General features: G+C 42.7%; 2 protein-coding genes across 23 annotated transcripts in view; one reads left to right on the top strand and one right to left on the bottom strand.

Moving 5' to 3' along the window:
• Positions 1-19,845, bottom strand: part of Ca-alpha1T (Ca[2+]-channel protein alpha[[1]] subunit T) — a 245,041-nt gene that overhangs the window by 170,073 nt on the left and 55,123 nt on the right. The window lies entirely within an intron of this gene.
• Positions 17,208-19,845, top strand: part of LOC111243211 (uncharacterized) — an 83,576-nt gene continuing 80,938 nt past the window's right edge. For 9 of the 11 annotated variants that reach the window (XR_015318600.1, XR_015318599.1, XR_015318601.1 and 6 more), the window contains exon 1: positions 17,208-17,678. Coding sequence is in view for 3 of the 11 variants with exons in the window: in XM_086976824.1 (XP_086832950.1) it covers positions 17,660-17,678 (19 nt within the window). In the remaining 8 variants the exon portion in view is untranslated. Of the gene's footprint in view, positions 17,679-19,555; positions 19,822-19,845 lie in introns of those variants that run through there. The other 2 variants (XR_015318597.1, XM_086976823.1) reach the window with 2 other exon arrangements.

Here is a 19,845-nt window from a genome sequence, read left to right as displayed (position 1 = left end):
GACGGTGCAAAGTTCAGCAGAGCGTCCACGACAGACCATTTTCTTTCCTCTATTACCTGTCCATATATCATCCAGCGATCCAAGGACAGGGAAGAAACGTGTTACAGCCCCAACCTCTTCTGGTTCGCCTGCTCAGCGGTTTATTGTCGACTTGCGTCTCCATAGTCATCGATCTTAGCAAAGCAAAGGATCCGCAAACGTGTTTTGGTTCAAAGTAACTTGACTTCCTCCGAGTGTGGTCTTTCAAGATTAGCGGACAGTCACTAACGAGTCGCTGTATTTACATTTTTCGGTAGAAGCTATACTTACGGAATCCTTCCTGCCTAGAGGCGTCGTTCGGAACCTCAGGTCTCGAACTCTGGCTCCAGAGTCAGCAGCCATAGACAATGGGGCAAGCAGAGTTAGCCTCGATGGCGCTCCCTTACGGTTTGCTATGGATGTCTAGGCAACAAGAAACTAACAACCGCGACATTGTCGAGTAGAGCTTGTTGCTGTGAATTCGAAGAAACATTTAGCTTGCCTTGGCAGAGTTTTTTCTTTGACATTGTCAACAAGCGGATGCCCTTCAAAGGAGCACGGGGTCAGGTAAGCGGCACTGTCTTTCTAAGCGTTTCGTGGTTTTCTCTTGACATATCGCAGAGGTCTTTTCCATCGCGATATATTCATAAATGTTGTCCCTAGTTACATTTGAGTATTTTTGGAATACTTTCGTATACTTCTAACCTGTAGTTTAAGTAAGCAGACTGTTTTCGGTAAGTGAAGCTGAAAAAATATCTTTTTTTTTTGGAGTGGTGTCAAACGATGCCGATAAAGTGATTGTTTTGACTTAGTCTAAATGTACGATGCATAATATTACTGTATAAGAATGATTTTAGCTTAGGATATTCAAGAAGATCGTAATGTGTTGCATTCTAAGGGGTGAAGTCGAACAGTTTTGGTTGCTTTATTACAATGTCCTTCTAAGATTGTATCATAAAAACCCATGGCAAATATACGCCAACTTTATTCAATTTATTTGACAGAAAGCAATTTGTTTGACTTGACAATTTCACAGCATATCACTAATTAGCATTAATATCTATTTATCCTACGTATTCCTAATGAATACAGTTCTTATTATCGAATGACAACTTATTTTGGTCATCATGCCTTTGTAGTAATACAATGCGTTTTAATAACTTAAAGTTACAAATAGTTGCTCCGATTATAGCGTTATTCTAAGGTAAGAACGATATTTCGACAAGCCGTTGTGTAGAAACTACCATAGGGGTTAGCCTGCTCTTTTCGGTACTGCTCTCAAATCACTATCTCGCTTGCCGCTTTGTCTGTTGTTTGTACCTAAAAATATCCTGAAAAATTGACTTCAAACCTCAGTTGTTTCGCCGATGACAGCGTTAGGCTTTTCCCACTTGACCGCTAAGTTTTGTATACCTGTTCGCTCGAAATCTGTAGACTTAATGGCGAAATATATACCGCCCCGTCGTTCTGTCAATTTCGCAGTTGCCGGCAACGCTGCGGGCAGGTCTTTTTTGTTTCGTCATGCGCGATGAAAACCAGCGAAACGTTAGAGTAGACAGTGCTTTTAGCAATTACAGTTAGGTTGTCATTACTGCGGGTAACCAAAGTCGGGAACACGATAATCAGTAGACCGATGGCGAGTTTTTACATAGACAGAAGCTACCATTGTTGACGGCTGTGCTATCATTAGGATAATAAGCAGACCTGTCAGTCGTCTGTGACAGGTTAAACAGCTTTGCACGCTGGGACGCTGTCGGCCTAATAATTGAACTTGCTGCAGCGCACTTGCAGGTCTAAACTCTGGCCTCATCCTTTCATAGGTAATCTCTTTTAAACGATTGAGGTGTTGTCCATGATTTCGTCTGTATGTTATTCGCCCGTTTACCTACCCATCGTCAGTCTTAGCTTTCCCGATAATCGCTGCCTCCCAACATTAACATATCATCCGACCAGTACAATCGGTCGGCTTCTCTTAGTGAGATCTTTTCTGCAGCTGATTATGCCGCTTTCAGATCTTGCTGCTGCCGATATTTGTCTCTAGTTTTGTTTGTTGTCGGTCTGTTTCAGTGCGCAGATTCAATCGACAGAGACCGACAGGTCTTGATTGACAGGACAATAGAAATAGCCGTCCCCCACACCTTTAAACCGTCTTTTCGAGCAGACGGATGTTGGACTAAGCGTAACAGGCCGTAGCTAATTAATCTGACATGGTAGCCACGTTTGCTGAATCAAGCAGTTCCTAGGCTATTCCCGAAGTGCTGGTCGATCGCTGCGATTCCTCGAACGCCACGGCGTCGGGTGTTACTTTCGATACCCTTGAACCCTTCCTTGCCAACTTTTTTTCTTTTTCGTTTGTTCGGTCTGTCGGTCCTCGTTGAGGCCGGCGGACTCAAAACAGGCAGCGCTGCGGCCTGTTCCGCTTCGTTCGGAGCTCGCCTAATCGATCTGCGCACGAAGTAAGATTAAACGGTAAAATTATATGCTCAAATTCGTAGCGATAGCATTCGCATACTGGCGCAGATACACACGACACAAACACAAATCTAGATGCAAATGTACACGAGAAATTCTATAGATATATATATATATATATATATGTACCATAGGCACGAAATTAAATGCATCCTAGTGCGAGCAAGAACCAGTTCCTCTAGAGCCACGACGGCGAACCCGAATGTATGATAGGTATTAAATCCACTGTTATAATTTGATCATCATAGAGATAATTTTTGCGGTTGTCATGGCAACGTTCCGCTGTGCTTTGACACGCATAACGATATCTCAATATGTACAGCTATGAAATAACCTCTGTCGACTACGAACCCCAACTGGGCGTTCAGCTTTATGCATGCAGGTCAGTAGCATTTGCTCCGCCGCATTTAGTCTCGCAAATATTCTGAACCCTTATCTAAACAAAATGTATTTTGTTTCTGTTCTAGTACGAATACGGTACGAGCTAGTTCGCCAACATAAGGCTGCATGCATGTGATATCCCCTTCGGCAAATAACGTATATATAATTTAGCATAGGGTAGATGATTTCTAAATAATGCTTAGCAACTCTTTGGATTATATTCCCAAAAGTACATACAAGATAATATATATATATATATATATAGAACAGTGGCTCAAGTTTATATATAATATTTAAATCGCAACGAAATCCACATAAAATGTACAACTCTTCTTTCTGTCCCGGATATTGAAGTTTATCGCCATTCTAGTTAATATATTGCTGACAACCGTGATCTATTCGTTGACCAGCTTTAACAAACATTTTATTCGATGCTGTGACCCAATTACGGCTTATAAATCGTCCAATGTTCTCGACTAAGGGTATTAAGAAAAAATCCAATGGGTTTCCGGCCTGAAGAGTGAACCGGATATTCTATGCGATTTGTTTGTCCGATGAATCTTCGCAGAAAACTGGGCGTCCTCTTCACATGTTCCAAGTACTATTTGCAACTTCGGATTATCTTCATTGATAGCACGTATTTCTGTTCGAATGTAACTTTTCCATTTACTACATTTTAAAATTCGGCAACTTACCATATGATTGTCTTATAGATTTTTAGTGTCATAATTATAAATTCTCAGTATTCTTGACTTGGCACTTCGTGGTACAGCTGAAACTTTTTGATGTTTTTTGTGTTCAGAAATGTTGCCTGGGAACATATTGAACATATATATTCGTTTCAAAGTATTTATCCTAACAATTGTATGTCGCCCAAGTAAATCTGCTGTTTGTTTTTGCCTTTTTCCTACATTTTCACTTTTACACTTACAATAGCATTTGAAAATACTTATTTGTGCGAATATTAATCTCATTCATTATTTCCAACTAATTACGGCCTGGAAAAAACAAGAGAAGCCCCCACCGGAAGCCTAACCGGGATGGGCCTTGCTGGACTTATTTAAGGCTTTCCCAACAGACCTATGCAACTGCGTCATAACCTTACAAACAACTGTTATATATGTTTTCATTTCTAATAATACGTTTTGTTAACGCTGAGATATGAACCGGCCTAGCAGCAGATCTGTAAATATGATCATTACGGTAACGCTCCTCAAGGGATGCGTGTTAACCGTTCAAATCAGGCGGCCGCCTCTGAGCGTGGTAGCCCAGCGAAGGAGACGTCGTGGCACCATTTTAGAAGGTCGAACGCAGTAATAAAGAAGTTGATCGGTATGTTCTACAAAGTGTTCTGCAATCATAAGTACTGTCCGAAAAGGCAGGGTACGTGTCCATACAAGCCGGTCAGTAACCAATTGGCTGCTTACACACAAGCGTGTTCTGGCCGCGGTATACCCTAGTTTTAAAGCCGTCAAATCACTATGCATCGAACACTTATTGAGCGAAAGTTTAGCAGGTATCAGCATAATGAGATCGACTAACTCAGTCATGCTATTGAGAAGGTGTTCGCAGAATTGCAAATGGAACACTTGAAACGAGCGTATAAGCAGTTTAGGATATAGCTACAGTCGCAGTGAACGGTGCTTATATTGAATAAATGTGACCTTTAGGTAGTTGTAACGTGCGTACGACTATCTCATTAAAATCTATCTTTATTAAGATACACTTAAAAAAAGCCCTTCTTCAGATGTTTTACCCTATATATTTATATATACATAAATCGAGGTTGTGTTTTAGATGATGCATTGTTCTAACAATCAGTATACTCCTAGACTCCGCGCGTCCTCTATAATTTTTCTTTAAACTTACTGTTTCATTTCCCCTCACCTTTTCGCAACCTAGAGAACATACTTTAAGCTAACGATACAAATTTACCCACCGTTTGTACTACTACTAGAATCTATTCAAAAATAAAGTATATGTCATTCTATGCTTAACGCCCTCTCCTTGATATGCTACAGATAGTTGGCCACCTCAAACCCTTCATTGAGCCATTTTCTTTATTTAAGCGGGTCAAACAGCTTCGACGTTTCGCTGCCGTGCTGCCTATATCAGTTTCAACAGGTTGAAATCTGCTACTGTCTTAGCCTGCGGAAGCTGCTGACGCGACCAGGACAGCGTGCCTTGGTCAGCTTCCATAAACGGCTGCATGGGCAGCGACTCGACTTCGTCCAGACCGAGCGACGTACGACGGCTGTTCCTTGGAAGGTGCTGAAATCTTTGTTTGCGCCGACTTCGACAAGAGTGCGTGGGATAATAAGCTCTATTGATATTCACGGGCAGTACAAAGAACATGATTATGATCCTGTCCAGTATTTTTGTTTGGCCCACCCATAGGCTTATATCTTACAATCAGCTAAACTAGACACTTCGGTGACTTGTTTGATCCACTGCTGTTTCTTGCTTTGTTTTGGTCTTCGTTTCTGGTTTGTTGATTTACTCTCCCACTAATCTCGAACAGTCGCTATTGCTGGCTATAAAGAATGAATGGAGCTGGGCTCAGTTGCAAAAGGGGTTATTTGGCGATAGTCTTCCGCTCAGCACTCAGTAACAGAAGAGGGCTATTGGCTCCTGGTGGTTTGTAAGTCCTTCTTATAGTAGTGTACATTGCGAAATGTACAACGGAGAAACTTGAACACCCAGGCCTCACCCGATTCATCGGTCGGTCTATATCTAAAGCCCTTACGCCTTGAGCAACGTCGGGGGAAATTGTGAATTTAGACCCGGTGTGTGCGGCTCCGGAGAATAAATTAGATACAGGGTGATCAACATCATGCGGTCTAGTGGGACAACCCATGAGCAGATTACTAGACACATACAACGATTGGGGAGAAGGCATCTTACCGCAGGCAAGGAAAACAGCGTGTGTTTCAGGCTGATAATGACCTACTGGAGTATACGGGAACTGATAGCTTGGTGGAATCGATCTCGTGTCGCAGCCCGTATCCGGACTCTTTAGCTATGTGCAAATTGAAGCGCGTTTTCTCACATGATGGCACGCAGCAAAGATCTGATAGGACTAAGGAATTTGGGCTGTTTGAAGGGGGTTAGGCGCGTCGGCACTGCCCAACCACCGGTCCAATCATTAACCTGCAGCCAGGACGCTTTTCATCTACATGACTCGCTACATGGGACATTGGCTAGCTCCCTTAAGCCATTAAACATGGAGAAGGGCTTCTGCCCATCTGCTAGTGTGAGCCGAGAGCGTCAGAATTAGCCAGCGCAACGTGCGCTAATGGTATCTTCACTGTTAGCTGTGCGTGAGCCTGGAAGGTAGCGTCCCAAAGCACGGTAGCGTGATGGCATCTATAAAAAAAGCTAAAGCAGGTATCAAAATGCACCAAATTTTCTCTGATGGCAATCTCGTATAGAAAAAGCTGTCAGATTATAGCTGTGGGTCAGACACACTTTATGAAAAGAAGTTTTCAATAAAGAGTGCGATGCACATGTGCTTCAGCATGCAGTAATGATTACAAAGTTCGTCTAAGTAAAACCATAAAGGAAGGCTTGAATGTGGCTGGGCTACTAGATAGGACAAAAATATAAACTGAACGTTCTTTTTTCGCTAACCCGCAGATTAAAGCTAACTGAAATCGGTACCAGCTTAACCCAGATAAGCCAAAGGAATTTGTCCCTTTTTTTTTGCCGATAACTCTTAAATTGAACATGTGGGCAAGGGTTGAACGCCTTATTTGAACTTATTGAAGCTATAATTACTTGTACCGTACATCGACACCAACGATTTAAGCAAGAATATTATAATAGAGGTATTAACTTTCCTAGCTCATGGAGTTCGAGCTGAATTTTACAACTGAATAGTTCCTGTCCTTTAAAACCATTGATATAAAAACCTATACTTGCTTGGTGTAAACATTCTAACATCCTTACATTCTAACTTCAAGGCCGTTCAAAACACTTAGGGCATATTACGTAACATTATTGTGTCCGCCATCTTAAAAAATGTTTCGCATCGATTACGCGTTTCGGAAAGCCAATGAGTCAACCTCACGTGTACAGGCCTCATTTTTAAGTGCGGTACTTTAGCCAGCATTTTTTTAACTACACTATTTGCTAAATTTACAGGAATAAATAGCGATTATAGTAGTCTAGTTATTATCCCTTTGCCGTAACAAATAGTCCTGTGGAAAACGCTAGTTACATGTAAGCAGTTCGCCATTTTAACTAAAATGGCTTCCGTTATTCATTTTAGTTAGATGGGGGGCATTTATATTGATAAGCTTAGTTGGTAAAACACTGTCGACATTGAGCGTGTCGATAGATGATTTCATTCTAGTTTCGGAGACGAGACAAATGCCTTTTTTTTTTTAACTGGAAGTCGGCGAAGAAAATAATTTTTAGGTTATGAGGCCGCACGGATTTCTATTGGACGTACTGAATTTAGCCGACTGTTTATTCGTTTATAACGACAACCATTTACCTATAGGATAACAGAGGGTTGCTAAAAGCCAGAACCTAAACGTGGTACTGACTGAAAAGGCAAAACATTATCGTTAAAACTGAGGTCGATTTTCGCTCCCAACCGAAGTCTTTTCCGGCTTTTTAAACGTCAGACAATTGGTGTAACTGTAAGAGTCAATTTTACTATAGACTTCATTTAGGTCTAATGCTAATTTTTATTTCGCATAAACAAGGAATGATCTTTTTCTCGTTTTTCATTACTATTTTTATGATCTATTTTGAAGGTTAGTAGACACTGTCGTACGTATTATGCGGAAGAATACCTTTAGCTTCTACACAGCCTAATGCAGCTGGCTTATTTGACAGAACGGGCTCCTGCTATATTCTTGTGTTAAATACAGTGTCCTTTAACTGGACCAAAACAGTGGGCCTAATGGCGATATTTAGTAGAGTATGTACCATTGGCGGATTACTTATCATACAATACGTACCCTCTTAAGTGAGAAACACTAGCATTTATTTTGTAAGGGCGTTCTACATCAGCCTGGAGAGCTCAATTCATGTAGAAGGCCGCAACAAAAAAGACTGAACAGCGTATTCTGTTGTTAATTTTAGACATATAGTATCGTTTTGTCCGCATCTAATCTATTCACGTTTTACTTTTTAACGTTTCGCTAGTTTTAAATAATTTTACAAATTCAAATTATTAAAATATTACCCACGCTTGGTTAGAGATACCACGCATTTACGAGCCAACTGTATATATATATATATATATATATATATATATATATATATATACATATATAGTTTTACTGTTTCCGCAAAATAATTTTATTAAAAAATAGGTACAACAAATGAATGTGTTTTCTATCTGTGGACATCCATAACCCATGCCAGATCCAAATGCATTCATGCAAATACACGAAGCGCTTTTACTAGCTGGCGTCACGCTCAACCAGAGCGGCAGGGAAGATTTTCTCTCTCGTTCGCCGCAATTTTGCACAATTTCCGTTTTTCATTCTGGCGTTCCTATACGACGACCGTATCCTAAGTACTAGACCGCACTTTCCTCTTGGTGCTCTTTCTCTTCCGGCGTATAGCCCCTCATTTTCCGTTCGCCAGTGCTGGGCTTTTGAGTGCGTCGCTAATACTCGTGGGACGCCTTCGTCCGCAATAGTGTGGTTTGTCGCTTGCTGACTGCCTGGCGGTTTGCCTCTGTCGTACCTAAGTGTAACTACATTCTTACTAGCACCATCAAGCTTCTTTTAATCTCGCGTGCTCTCTACCCTCAGCATTTTTCTTTTCGTTGGTTGTGGACGTTTCGGATTTGGAGATTAGTTCCCTTGCCGTTGACATATTCCCCTCCTAAACATATTCTTCTGAAACCTCAAGTTCGCCGTCAGGAAATGAGCCCCGCCAGGCCGTGTTGACGGCGTAGTTTAGGGGCATTAAGCTTACAGCATCAGCACACGATGTCGTAGCGTTACTGAACCAGCGAACTATCACCGCACTAACCGAGATCCAGCGAGAATCCATCTTCCGGTCTATGAGGCATCACTTGCCAGTTGATACCTGCAATGACACCAGAAATATCCATGCTGCTCTCTCGCCAATGCTGGACCATGGCTTGCTGTAAAGGACTGATCAGAGCGAGATAGTGGACTCGCGAATTTTGAACGAGACCGAATAGTTTTTTTGCCTTTAGCTAGATGAGCCTTCTGGCTGAAGTTTGCTGTGTGGTTACGACGTGCAGATAAACGTAGAATCCATGTAGCATATTTGCGCACGAAAAATCTACGGCGGCTGGAACCGAACGTAATGATAGTCTTTCTACGCATAGCAATTAATAGCCTTCAAGTTTACCCAAACTGAAGTAGAATACGGTGATGACACCGGGTTACCTCTACTGTCGTATGAAAGTCGCGGAAGCGCGGGGCATAACAGTGCTGGAAGGAACGGTGTCACGGTGAAATTCAAATAGCGCATGTAGTGAAACGTCTGAATGACAAAAGCATGCCAGCGTTGATGAGCAAATACGAAGTGCGCTGAAGGTAGCGGTCAGCGCATTTGATCAAGGAACAGTTCTACATAGGAACCCTATAAGTTCTATAAGGAACAGGTAAATATATCAAGTTTACTAAATACTTAATTCGTTAACAGCAATTGTAATAATACTATTAACTAAGAACAATAATGTAATGAACAATGATTGCCTATCGTTTGAACTTCATCCAGAACTCACGGACAAACGGCCTTCTCTTAGATCTGTATAGTTCCATTAAAAAATCGTATAATTTTCGAAATGTTCATGGAGCTCGGGGCAGCTATCTTTCTTTATGTTAAGAATAACTTTTGCTTCATGTCGTACAAGTATTTGTAGATGCATAACGTACAGTGCTATTGGCCGCAGTAGCAGCCAATCGACACGCCAAAATAACTTACTTCGTTCAATACATTTAGGTTGGTCACGTCATCGATATGTGGCAGTTCCACGGCAGAACTGCTCTGTCCCTTTTCATCTGTAACAGAGCTATCTACGATTAAGGCAGTCCTTCGAGGCACGACAACTTTTTTTGGATGGTCCGTTTAGTAGAAGCTGGGGTATTCGCAATACCTGCGTCAGTTCGCGGCACGCTACCACTACAGCTCGCCCCCTTGTGATAATGTTAGCCCACGCTAAATCAGGCTTGCCCCACGGGCGGACGCTGCAGTCTAAGGACATCGTTTCCGCTATTCTATCGCAACTCAGCAACGTATAGCCAACGTCGTCGGTATCGTTTCATTTGTGGAGAACCGTATCATCATCTCCTTTATGCGACAATTCGGTTTGGACGATCCCGATGATGTGGTCGGCGATAGGGGAGAATGCTGATTCTTATAATGGTTTTTTGTGCAACAAGAACTTTATCTTTGCAGTTCTAGGATACAAGGCTCAAATAATAATATAACCAGTGACCTTTCGCTATACTGTTGGATGTATTTGTTGCTTAAAAGAATTATTATTCACATAATTATTTATAGCTCGTCGATACGTTTATAATACCAGATAATACTAGTTTTTGGTTACGCACCTATATTTCTACCGCAAAACAAACTTCATTATTTAAGTAATGTTAAATACAACTTACTGAATCTGTAATTCACTGCGTTCCATTAACCTTCACCTAGATGTGCCCTTTTTTTCCAGGTATCTGCTGCTAGCTCGAGATTCTATAACAAAATCACACTTCGATCGACACGTGGCAAACAAAAGGGGGCTACTGGCATTGTTACCAAACACGTATTGCTGCTTTTGCAATTATGCGTGATTTGTGCGCGCGTGTATGCACATGCGTGTGTTCGCCCGACTCATCACAGCCATCCTGTCTCTATGTGTGCCTCCTCTTTTGATTCCGATCTTCTATACCAAGCCACATTCTTTTTTCGGGGGAACAAATGGGAGCCTTGAGGGAAAAACGAACCTGCTTTATTCTCATGTTACCATGTTGGGCGGTACAAGAAGGCGTGCAAACAGTCCGGTAGAGTGGGCACCCGAGCCCAACAAAGTCGGATTCCAGGCCAGTTGGACACTCTTTCTGCTAACCGATCTCATCGTGTCAGCCAGTCTGCTAGTCGCTTGGCTATTCGTTGCTTTCTTTTCTAGATATTACGAGAGCAGTAGTAAAGCTCCTGGTCCAGCTTATATCAGCAGGGACAGTTTTTCTGTCGGCCAACTGCAGTTCAACCCATAATCACTGCTACTCTTACCATACACTATTCCGAATGAAATATACGTTGTTTAGGCTGCCCAGCATTACTGCCGATGTATATCTTCGCCTTTGAACGGTTAGGTAAAATCCAATCAACGATGCGCGAAAGTGGTGTCGTTTAGACGTTTGTTGCTTGCACGTCATGCAAGCGTCTTCCCTACATGTGTCTCTGTATTATCCTTTAATCCGATAAGGAGAAGAACAGGACTAAACAGTTGTCCTGCGTGTGACCACCGCTGAACGTTACCCTGCATGCTATATATCGAGGACTCTAGGGTACCGATAGAAGGAGGCTGTAAACCTACAGATCCGCAAAAGGGTTCGTGGTTCATTGTTGGCTACTGTAACGGTTTGTTGATACCCTGCGCTCAAGCAAAAGAACCGGAACCCCGACGAAAAGATGTTGAGCTAAGCGTGGGATCAAGGCATGACTTGACGGAAATCAACTGGTCGGGGCACGTAATGCCACTGGAGCAAGCATTAGATTCTATTGTCGTTAGTTTTTGTCAGACCGTGGCTGCACTCTATCAGCTAGCTATAGTCGGAATTCGGCTTTACAGCGTACCGCGACCGCTGCTTTGACGTGTCGATAGAGAACCTACATACATATTTTTCTATACTTGAGTTGTTTGCAGTAGGGATGCTATCTGTCTGACACCCATTGTCTTTTTGCCTTCGTGCTATTAATGCTACCGCTGCTATTGTTTCGTCTACACCTGCATTTACGTACCTAGTATTCCGTCAATTGTAATACAATTGCAGTCTAGCTGTAAAAAATTCAGCTCTCTCCAATACTTTACGCACGTTATTCATGGCAGCGTTCCTGTGGATACTTTGCGGCTAGGTAAACAGCCTGGTTGGTTAGCACCTGCCTCGAATAATGCAGCACGTAGAAACTCTCTCTCTCTCTCTCTCTCTCTCTCTCTCTCTCTCTCTCTCTCGACAGTAAATAATTTAGTGGCCTCATGAACACGAGTCAGTTGCGTGACCTAGGAAATAAGAAAAATAGACAGAGGGATTAGCAATTACACGAAACGCTACACATATCATTATGAACATTGTAGTAGTAACTGTTGTTGGCTTTTTCTGCAACTAGTTGAATAGCTATGCATAATTTGCAAAATGCGGTATGTCAAAATGGCGCATTAACTATCTTGTTTTTCTAAGTGTGCACTTTTTACCGTGCTATAGAACCGTTTGTGGTGGTTTTTTAGAGCTTCTTTATCATTTTGGTATAGAATCTTCTTCAAATATAGCAGTACAGCCGTGCCAGTGCTTCGGTAGCTTCGATAAACAATTTTTATTATAGCTTTATTCTGGTCTTCGACGCCTTCAACGGGTAGAGCAACAGCGCAGCATTTTGTGCTGATTAAGTTTCCTTCATTTGACTTAACAGTCCGCCACACAGAGCATGACGGAGTAGCAAATGATCTTCGTGTACGAAAGAGCTACGTTTGCACCGAGCGGGAGTATAGCAAAAAATTGATGAATGATTTCTGCTTAGTTGGCCGATGGATCGATCCATCGTTCGGCACATCGCAACCGCCACCAGGTGATTCAAATCAGTGGCTACTGGCGGCCCTCAGCACTTAGCGGCGTTAACTGCCGCCATGTTCTAGCACGGCCTCCACCGTTAGCGCTGCGTGACTTTATTCCGATACATGAGCGTACGATGTCGGTCAAAGACTACACGACGAACAGAGTAGTGGGCGCTGACAGAGCGTCGCAGATAGCCAGGCAGGAGGTTCGCGAAAGAACGTGGTAGCAGTAGCAGCAAAGAGAGGAGGAATAGTTATTGGGACACTGGAATGGAAACGGGAGAATAGGGTCGATTGCAATGGAGCAGGGTGTGCGAGGCTATGAGGTAAGAGACCCATAGCGGCGTCCCCTTTGCGTGCCTTTTTGTCGTCTCACCCTTCGGCTACTCAACTTGCAGCCGCTTTGTGTAAGTATGGCTCCGCTCTACTGTTCCCTGCTACTGCTTGGTTCGCATGCCGTCAGATGAAAGCTAGGAAAGGGCCTAGCAGCAGAATACGAGCGATCAATAGTAATTGCGATTAATTAGCGACTCACGATGGCTAGCTACCGGCCGTCGCTTGGTCATGACCATCTACTACCAGCTGGATGGCATGAGGTAAGTCTGAAAAAGCCCACTGGTGCTGGTGGAAGCGCTGCTGCGCACTGTATGTGTCCGTTCAACAGCAGTCCATTGAAGCACGCATCAAGTCGTTGCAATGGAACGCAGATCAGAGCAGGTCATCAGGACGAGACCAGACAAAGACGACGGGTCGGAGGTCACCCAAACAAATCATGAACTACTGAATCAAGCAGTACGACCAGCCAACGAAGCTGTGGTCGAATAAGCGACAAGCAAGCAAATCATCGATATCAAGTAGCCTCCGATGCAACGACATGACATAGGAAAAACTATCGGAACTCGGAACAACGTCGAACTCTGAGCGAAAGAGGGTATGTCGTATTGATTGGCTTCAAAATGTGTACATTAACTTGCATATAAACTTGTCGTTTATGCGTACGGAAATAATGGTTAGAAAAAGTTTAATGACTTGCGCGTACCGCATTGCATCAAACAAGCACTCGATTCACATGTATACTATTGCACCCAATGCTTGCTAGTCGTAGCGTTGATTAACGATGCATTGGGAAGGCGTTTACAGGGATTAATTGTGAATGTATGTTACAGTCATAAGAAACAACCATGCAATGTTATCCATGCTGGCCTATATAAATGCGTAGTATGCGAACTAATAGATAAAACCAAACTTGCTTTGAAAAATAGGATTGTTTGTATAGTTTTAAGCTTAGAGCTAAATACTTACAAATCTGAGCGTATCGATGTATGGAGCCAAATGATTATCTCCGTTGCCTTCCAGTCGTAGTATGAATAGGTAATAAACTTGTAACAACAACTGTTGTAACAATATGAATAAATCTAATTTATACCGACGTCAAGTACATTACTCACCAACTACTGAGAGGTAACATTGTCGGGCAGTATCTGGGTGACGGAGGGGCCTGATCGGCTGTGTAAAGTAAAAAGAGTTTTGGTCCAGAGGTGCTTCCTGTTTCGCCAGTTGGAGTTTCCTTGAGGCCGGCAGATTTCTGCAAAATGCACTACTCTGGTTAGTGCCAATTCTGTTGCGTTTTTGTCGAACCTACACGAAGCGCAGAACTTTCTGACATTCTCGCATCGCGTTTTCTTCGCTTTATCACTACCATCATCAGCAGTATTTCATTGAATGAAATGGAAAGATGCTTCCTGGTACCGCTATTACCACAACTTCTGATTCCAAGCTCTTTTTCGGGCGCAGGGCTCTCCAAGCCGCTTCTGAGCTTCTTCCATTTTCTCATTCTCGGCACTGTACTTTTTGACGCGCGGTCCAAGCCTTTTTTTTTCGCCGTCAGAGTCCTTCTGTCCCTCGGATGACATCCAGAGAAGCCGAGCCATCTTTTTTCGGAAGCACTTTTCCCATCAACGGCAGAAACTCCGACAATGAAGAAGACGACCTACGAGAACAGCGCGACGCTGATGCGGATCATCGTCGTCGCTTCTACAGCCGCTACCGCCGGTGTCGCACGCACGAAACGGACAAATAACTTTCTTTCCCGCAAGGAAAGGTAGTTGAGCAGCGATGAGCGAGGTTTCCCATCCGCGCTTTTCTAAGGGTTGGCAGCCTCGCAGGTTCACTGCGCCTGCCAGCATCTGCTTACTCCAACTTCAATGAGGGGTGGCGTCGCGGCTTACTTTCATCTCCATTGCTGCTGTTCTTAGCACTGCCTTTGCTTCTGCCGCAGGTTCCACGTCATTGATAATTATGGCTGCGATGGTGATAGCGGCATTTCGGATAGCTTTATCTGGGGCTGGTAAAGGATGCGAAAAAATAGGAAGTTACTGACTGAGAGTCTTTCTCAGTTCCCACCAGGCGAGTTGGCTGACCAGCAGCAATCGTAGAACGATGACGCATGCTTCGTTAACGTTTCGGTCACGTTTCACACTGTTGGTTACTGCAGTGCTTCTAACGGGGGTGTTGGTGCCGAAGAAGCGTTGTCTTCGCCTAGCAGTAGCGCGAGGCAGTTGGCTCCACGGAGAATCGAGGAACATGGTAAATATAAGTAAGATGAACGTGGCTGTAGTTGGCTAAGTATTATTCAGTATACAACGTATACGAAACACAGCCGGATAACTACTCACTCTGAGCAGAAAAGCCGATGTGAACAGAAAAAGAGCAAAGGGGGCGTAAAAAAGTACAGAGAACGGGGAGTGAGGGGTAAAAAGATGGGAGAACCCTGTATCGGTTTGGATCAACATGCCCGTATGGGTAATAGTGGTTGACTAACAATCGACATTGCTTTTGACTTCGGCCTCGGCTTTGCTGTCAACTTTAACGCTAGCCACAATATTTGCTACCGCGCCATCGCAGTGCGATAGTGTGTAGACTTTAACGGGGCAGCGGATGAGGAAAAAAAACGGGACGGCTGCCTATCTCCACGCCTGCTACATTTTTGCTATTGAACGCGAACATCTCAAAAGCAATCTCAACATTGGTGGGTGATACATGTTCTCTTAGACGATGACTATTCTAAGGCAAAGCAAGCAAGCACCGAAAAAAAGTCTAGCGACACACTGATGGGAGTGGTATCTTTGCTGTCCGCCCCTTTCTTACAGTTGACGTAGTAGTAGCGTAGTAGCGTAGTAAGTAGCCGTCATCATGCCAGCCCGAGTGCTACCAACGAAACAGATAGGTCGGTGAAGTTAGATTTCGCCGGAAGACAGGAAGGAATAAAACGACCGCGCGGACAGAAAGTATTCCAAAGTGGCTATTTTATTTGACGTGCTGTCAACTAGGATCCATTTTCCTGTCAGTATCGATTGTCTTGTCACAGGAAACGAAAAAGGTGAGAATGAAAAAAAAGGGACCACCGAGAGCTGACGCGGGATGGACAGGTTGACTTTTTGGTCCTCCAATGTCGCGGGCGGGCGGGTGGGTGGGTGGGTCGATACGACTACCTCATGACTCGGTAGTGACGGCTGTTTCAACGACGGCGATATTACTCCCAAGAGGCGCTATCAAAAAGTGATAGTTCTGTAGTGACTGTATGATTCACTCTCGTGATAACCTTTGCCAGCCCCAAACGGATGCCTCTGCCAGCGTCGTAGAGAAAGGCAAAACGAAGATTGGGAAGGAGATGAACACACTCATTGAGATCTTAGCAAAAACCGCAGGTCGTAAGCATTTCACGGTAGTAAAAAAGTGTTTCAAAACAATAATACGCTGCCTTATGTGAATCTGACCCATCAGTGCCACAAAAGGCACATTCACGCAAAACAAATCATGCCGAGAGAACAGTATTGTCGTCTTTTATTTCAACCAATTTAAATATTGACTCTACTATCTTGACGCAAGTTCTATATACATGTATATCTTCATCATGTTTCAATCATCGTATCATGATTATTACGTAGAATGTATGTAACGTAGAATGCAATTGAAAAAAAGAATGGAAACTTTTTATCAGCGTTATCTATGCTATCAGTATATATCTGCCAGAATTTCTTATACTAATTTACTGCGATCTGCGAGCAGCCCACGTGCGTAAAATTAGTCAACAATCGATTTGATAACCACAATAGGAGTTGACAAGCAATAGACGTGTACGTGCGAAATCACAGTGATGATCGTTTGCCCTGCGGAAAACGCTTCTTGCCGAAGGCCCCTGAATAATCTGAACAGCTTTATTATCGCAGTAACATAAAGCTGAACAAAGAGTCGCCTTGATTAGTAGTTAAACTCTATTTAAAGCCCTTCTGCATCGAAGGTTCATTTAGGCTACCCTTTCGTAGATATGCCTTGACAATAGAATACTTATGAGAAGAGCTGCTACTCAATGCAACAACTACGCGTTGTTATTTCAAAAATGTATCCCTGTACAGAAACCCTATAAAGTCTACAAACATAGAGGATAACGTCTTGTGTCATGAAACTCATAAAACGACCAAGCGCACACGAGCGACGAGTACTTTGACGCCGACGTATTTTATTCAATAGATTTCCAGAGGCGCCATGAGAGAAATCAGTCAGAGGGCTATTCCAGAAACCTTTAAACATTCCTATTTGCTTTCTATGCTTTTTCGTTTAATATATATATATATATATATATATATTTCGTTTCGTATAGATTTTCGTTAAGATTCGTTAACAACATTTTTCAGTGCAGCCAAAACGTAACAGCTTAAAACGACGTATCTAATACATCGCCGACGCTGGGAAAAGTGCAGCTGAGACAATTATGGTTATGTGTAAAATTGAGGATAAACGAACAGCGTCTGACAGCTTTTCCCGAACCCAGTTTAAAGCTTTAGAGCGACGAAGCTTTATAAAAATCCGGACCGCTCCTAGCAGCGAAAAAAAGCAACCGACATAGAACTATAGAATAGACTGCGATAAACTAGATTCCAGTCGGTCTAAAAGATCTCCACAGGGGTGAAAGCCAAGGTACTCAAGGGATCTTAAAGACAGGTACTCCGTAAAGCTTTGATGCCGGCAGCTGAAACAGGTAAATATCACTGATAAAACACAAGTCACTTCTACATACTAGATGAATACTATATATGAACAGGAGATTCCTTTGCGAGCAACTTTAGCCTAGGGCAATTACAAAAGATCTTTCGATGAGGGCACACACTGGCAATCCTAGAAATTTAGTGGCATCCGAGGGATCTTTCTCACAAACGTGGCCAAGCAGTGGATGAGAAGTTCTATTTGATTCAGCTCATCAAAACGAATCAAGAAATTACCAACGCATTTTAGCGGCTCTACACAAGTGTTCTTCGAACGATATTACCATCACTAATCATCGCAAATCCGAATGTAAATTTTATAAACTATGCATTTAAGACTATACGATTACATAATGCTAGCAGCCGAAAACATAGTTATTTATTGGTAGCGTTTTTGGCCATATATGACTGACTGTAGGGTAATTGATTGTCATCGGAGAACAGTGAAATCAAAGGCAAAGATATAGCTTAGAGCTGAAAATCAACACCCAATGATTGAGATTCTGATTGTCAGAGGAAAAAGTACTGGTAAGATTCATCAAATTATGGTAGTAGTTTATTTTTAGCCTGCGGAAAACAAAAATTGTGAGATCAAATGTTATGGACGAAATGATTACAGCCGTACAGAACCTAAGCGAACGAGCGAACACTTACCCCATTAGACGAAATAGAGTACGAATAATGTGCTCAATTGAAGTAGCTGTTAAAAAATCGTAAGGAAAAAAAAGCAAAAATTTCTGCTATCTTAAAAATTGACTCTAGAACAGATCGACCTACGTGTGGTTTAAATACTGTGGTGCAAATTGCAAGCTTACAGCTGTAACAAAACGCTGACTTAAATAGATAAATAATAAAATGGAGTACTTCTAATAGTATACCGGAACATTGTTGATTCATATTATATGATTTACAGGCTGTTTTCGACCGTTCCGAACAACATGTCTTACTCGTGCGTCGTTCTGTTTTACTCGCTATATAAACAGTTTTCTTGCGGAATTGTCACCGTTGGACTGATTTTTAACTCAAGGATAATAAGAAGACAATGTTTTTTTTTATTTTCGAACTTCTAAACGGTAGGCAAATTCCCACAACGATCCAATGAAAAACAAAACTGACTATACCCACGCAGCCAGCCACACAAGGTCGCTCGTCATAAAAGTCCTGTGGGCCGAAGTGTGCGAAATCCTTTCCTGTATTTGCTCATGACGCACCGGGAAGGTCCCAAGCATGATTTTGTTTCTTAAGGCGTGGCAATTCACCTCCATTTGTAAAATTATGCGAATATTTCTCTCGGAGTTCTGATGGCAATAAGAAACTTAGTTGCTGACCTTGTTGATTTTACACAATTACATTTTTCAACCGTATGTGCTTGGTAAACATTAACTTATTGATTAAAACTTACTTCCATGCAAGCAATTCCAGCCACATGAATTGTAAACATATTTCTTAGACTGTAATGTAAAAGTTTGTAAAGTTAAGTTTCCCATGCGTAAATCCTCCCACCGAAAGGATCCGCGTGCTTTAGATCTGACGCAACGCAACCTGCTTTTTCTATTTCGATAATCATTCGAGCATATTATATTACTGTAAACGAATCTTTTCCAAACATTTTCGAAGTGTCACTTGATAATTCATGGCGCACAAAGAAAGAACCTTAATCAAACCTATCTACGTCCAGTGATAATCATGTGTAACAACTCAAGTATTTTCTAGTGTTCTCCATTCGTCATACTCCTAGATCTCTTAGTAAGTAATAAGTTATCACATTGTCCTATCGCCACTGTTTCAGTGCCTCATCGGGACCGTCAGTTTTCTTAAAGGTATAGGGTTATGTGCGTAAGCTATGCATGGTCAGCCGCCCGTTCTTTTTCAGAATCTATCAGGACTATTTACGATCGGCTGGCTTGCTGCTGGCGCGGTGGCCAGTGCCCTCCCTGTCGTGTTCGATTTTCTGCTCCCCATCTTCTTTGTGGCTTCCTTCGTGAGATGTTAAGCCGCCGACCACTCCATAACGTAGGGACGGCGTTATAGAGCAAACAGCCTGTAAGGCCTTGTGTTGGGATTGTGACTAATAGGTGTGCCGTTGGCCAGTGGAGCTTATGCCCCCATCTCTATGACGATGCTACCGACAACGACCGTCTCTGATGAAGGCACTGGCGACGG

The sequence above is a fragment of the Varroa destructor genome, unplaced genomic scaffold (assembly GCF_002443255.2).
Source record: "Varroa destructor unplaced genomic scaffold, Vdes_3.0 BEIS01000001.1, whole genome shotgun sequence".
Taxonomy (NCBI): domain Eukaryota; kingdom Metazoa; phylum Arthropoda; class Arachnida; order Mesostigmata; family Varroidae; genus Varroa; species Varroa destructor.
Note: the sequence above shows the minus strand (reverse complement) of the source record. Positions and strands in the feature narration are given on the sequence as shown.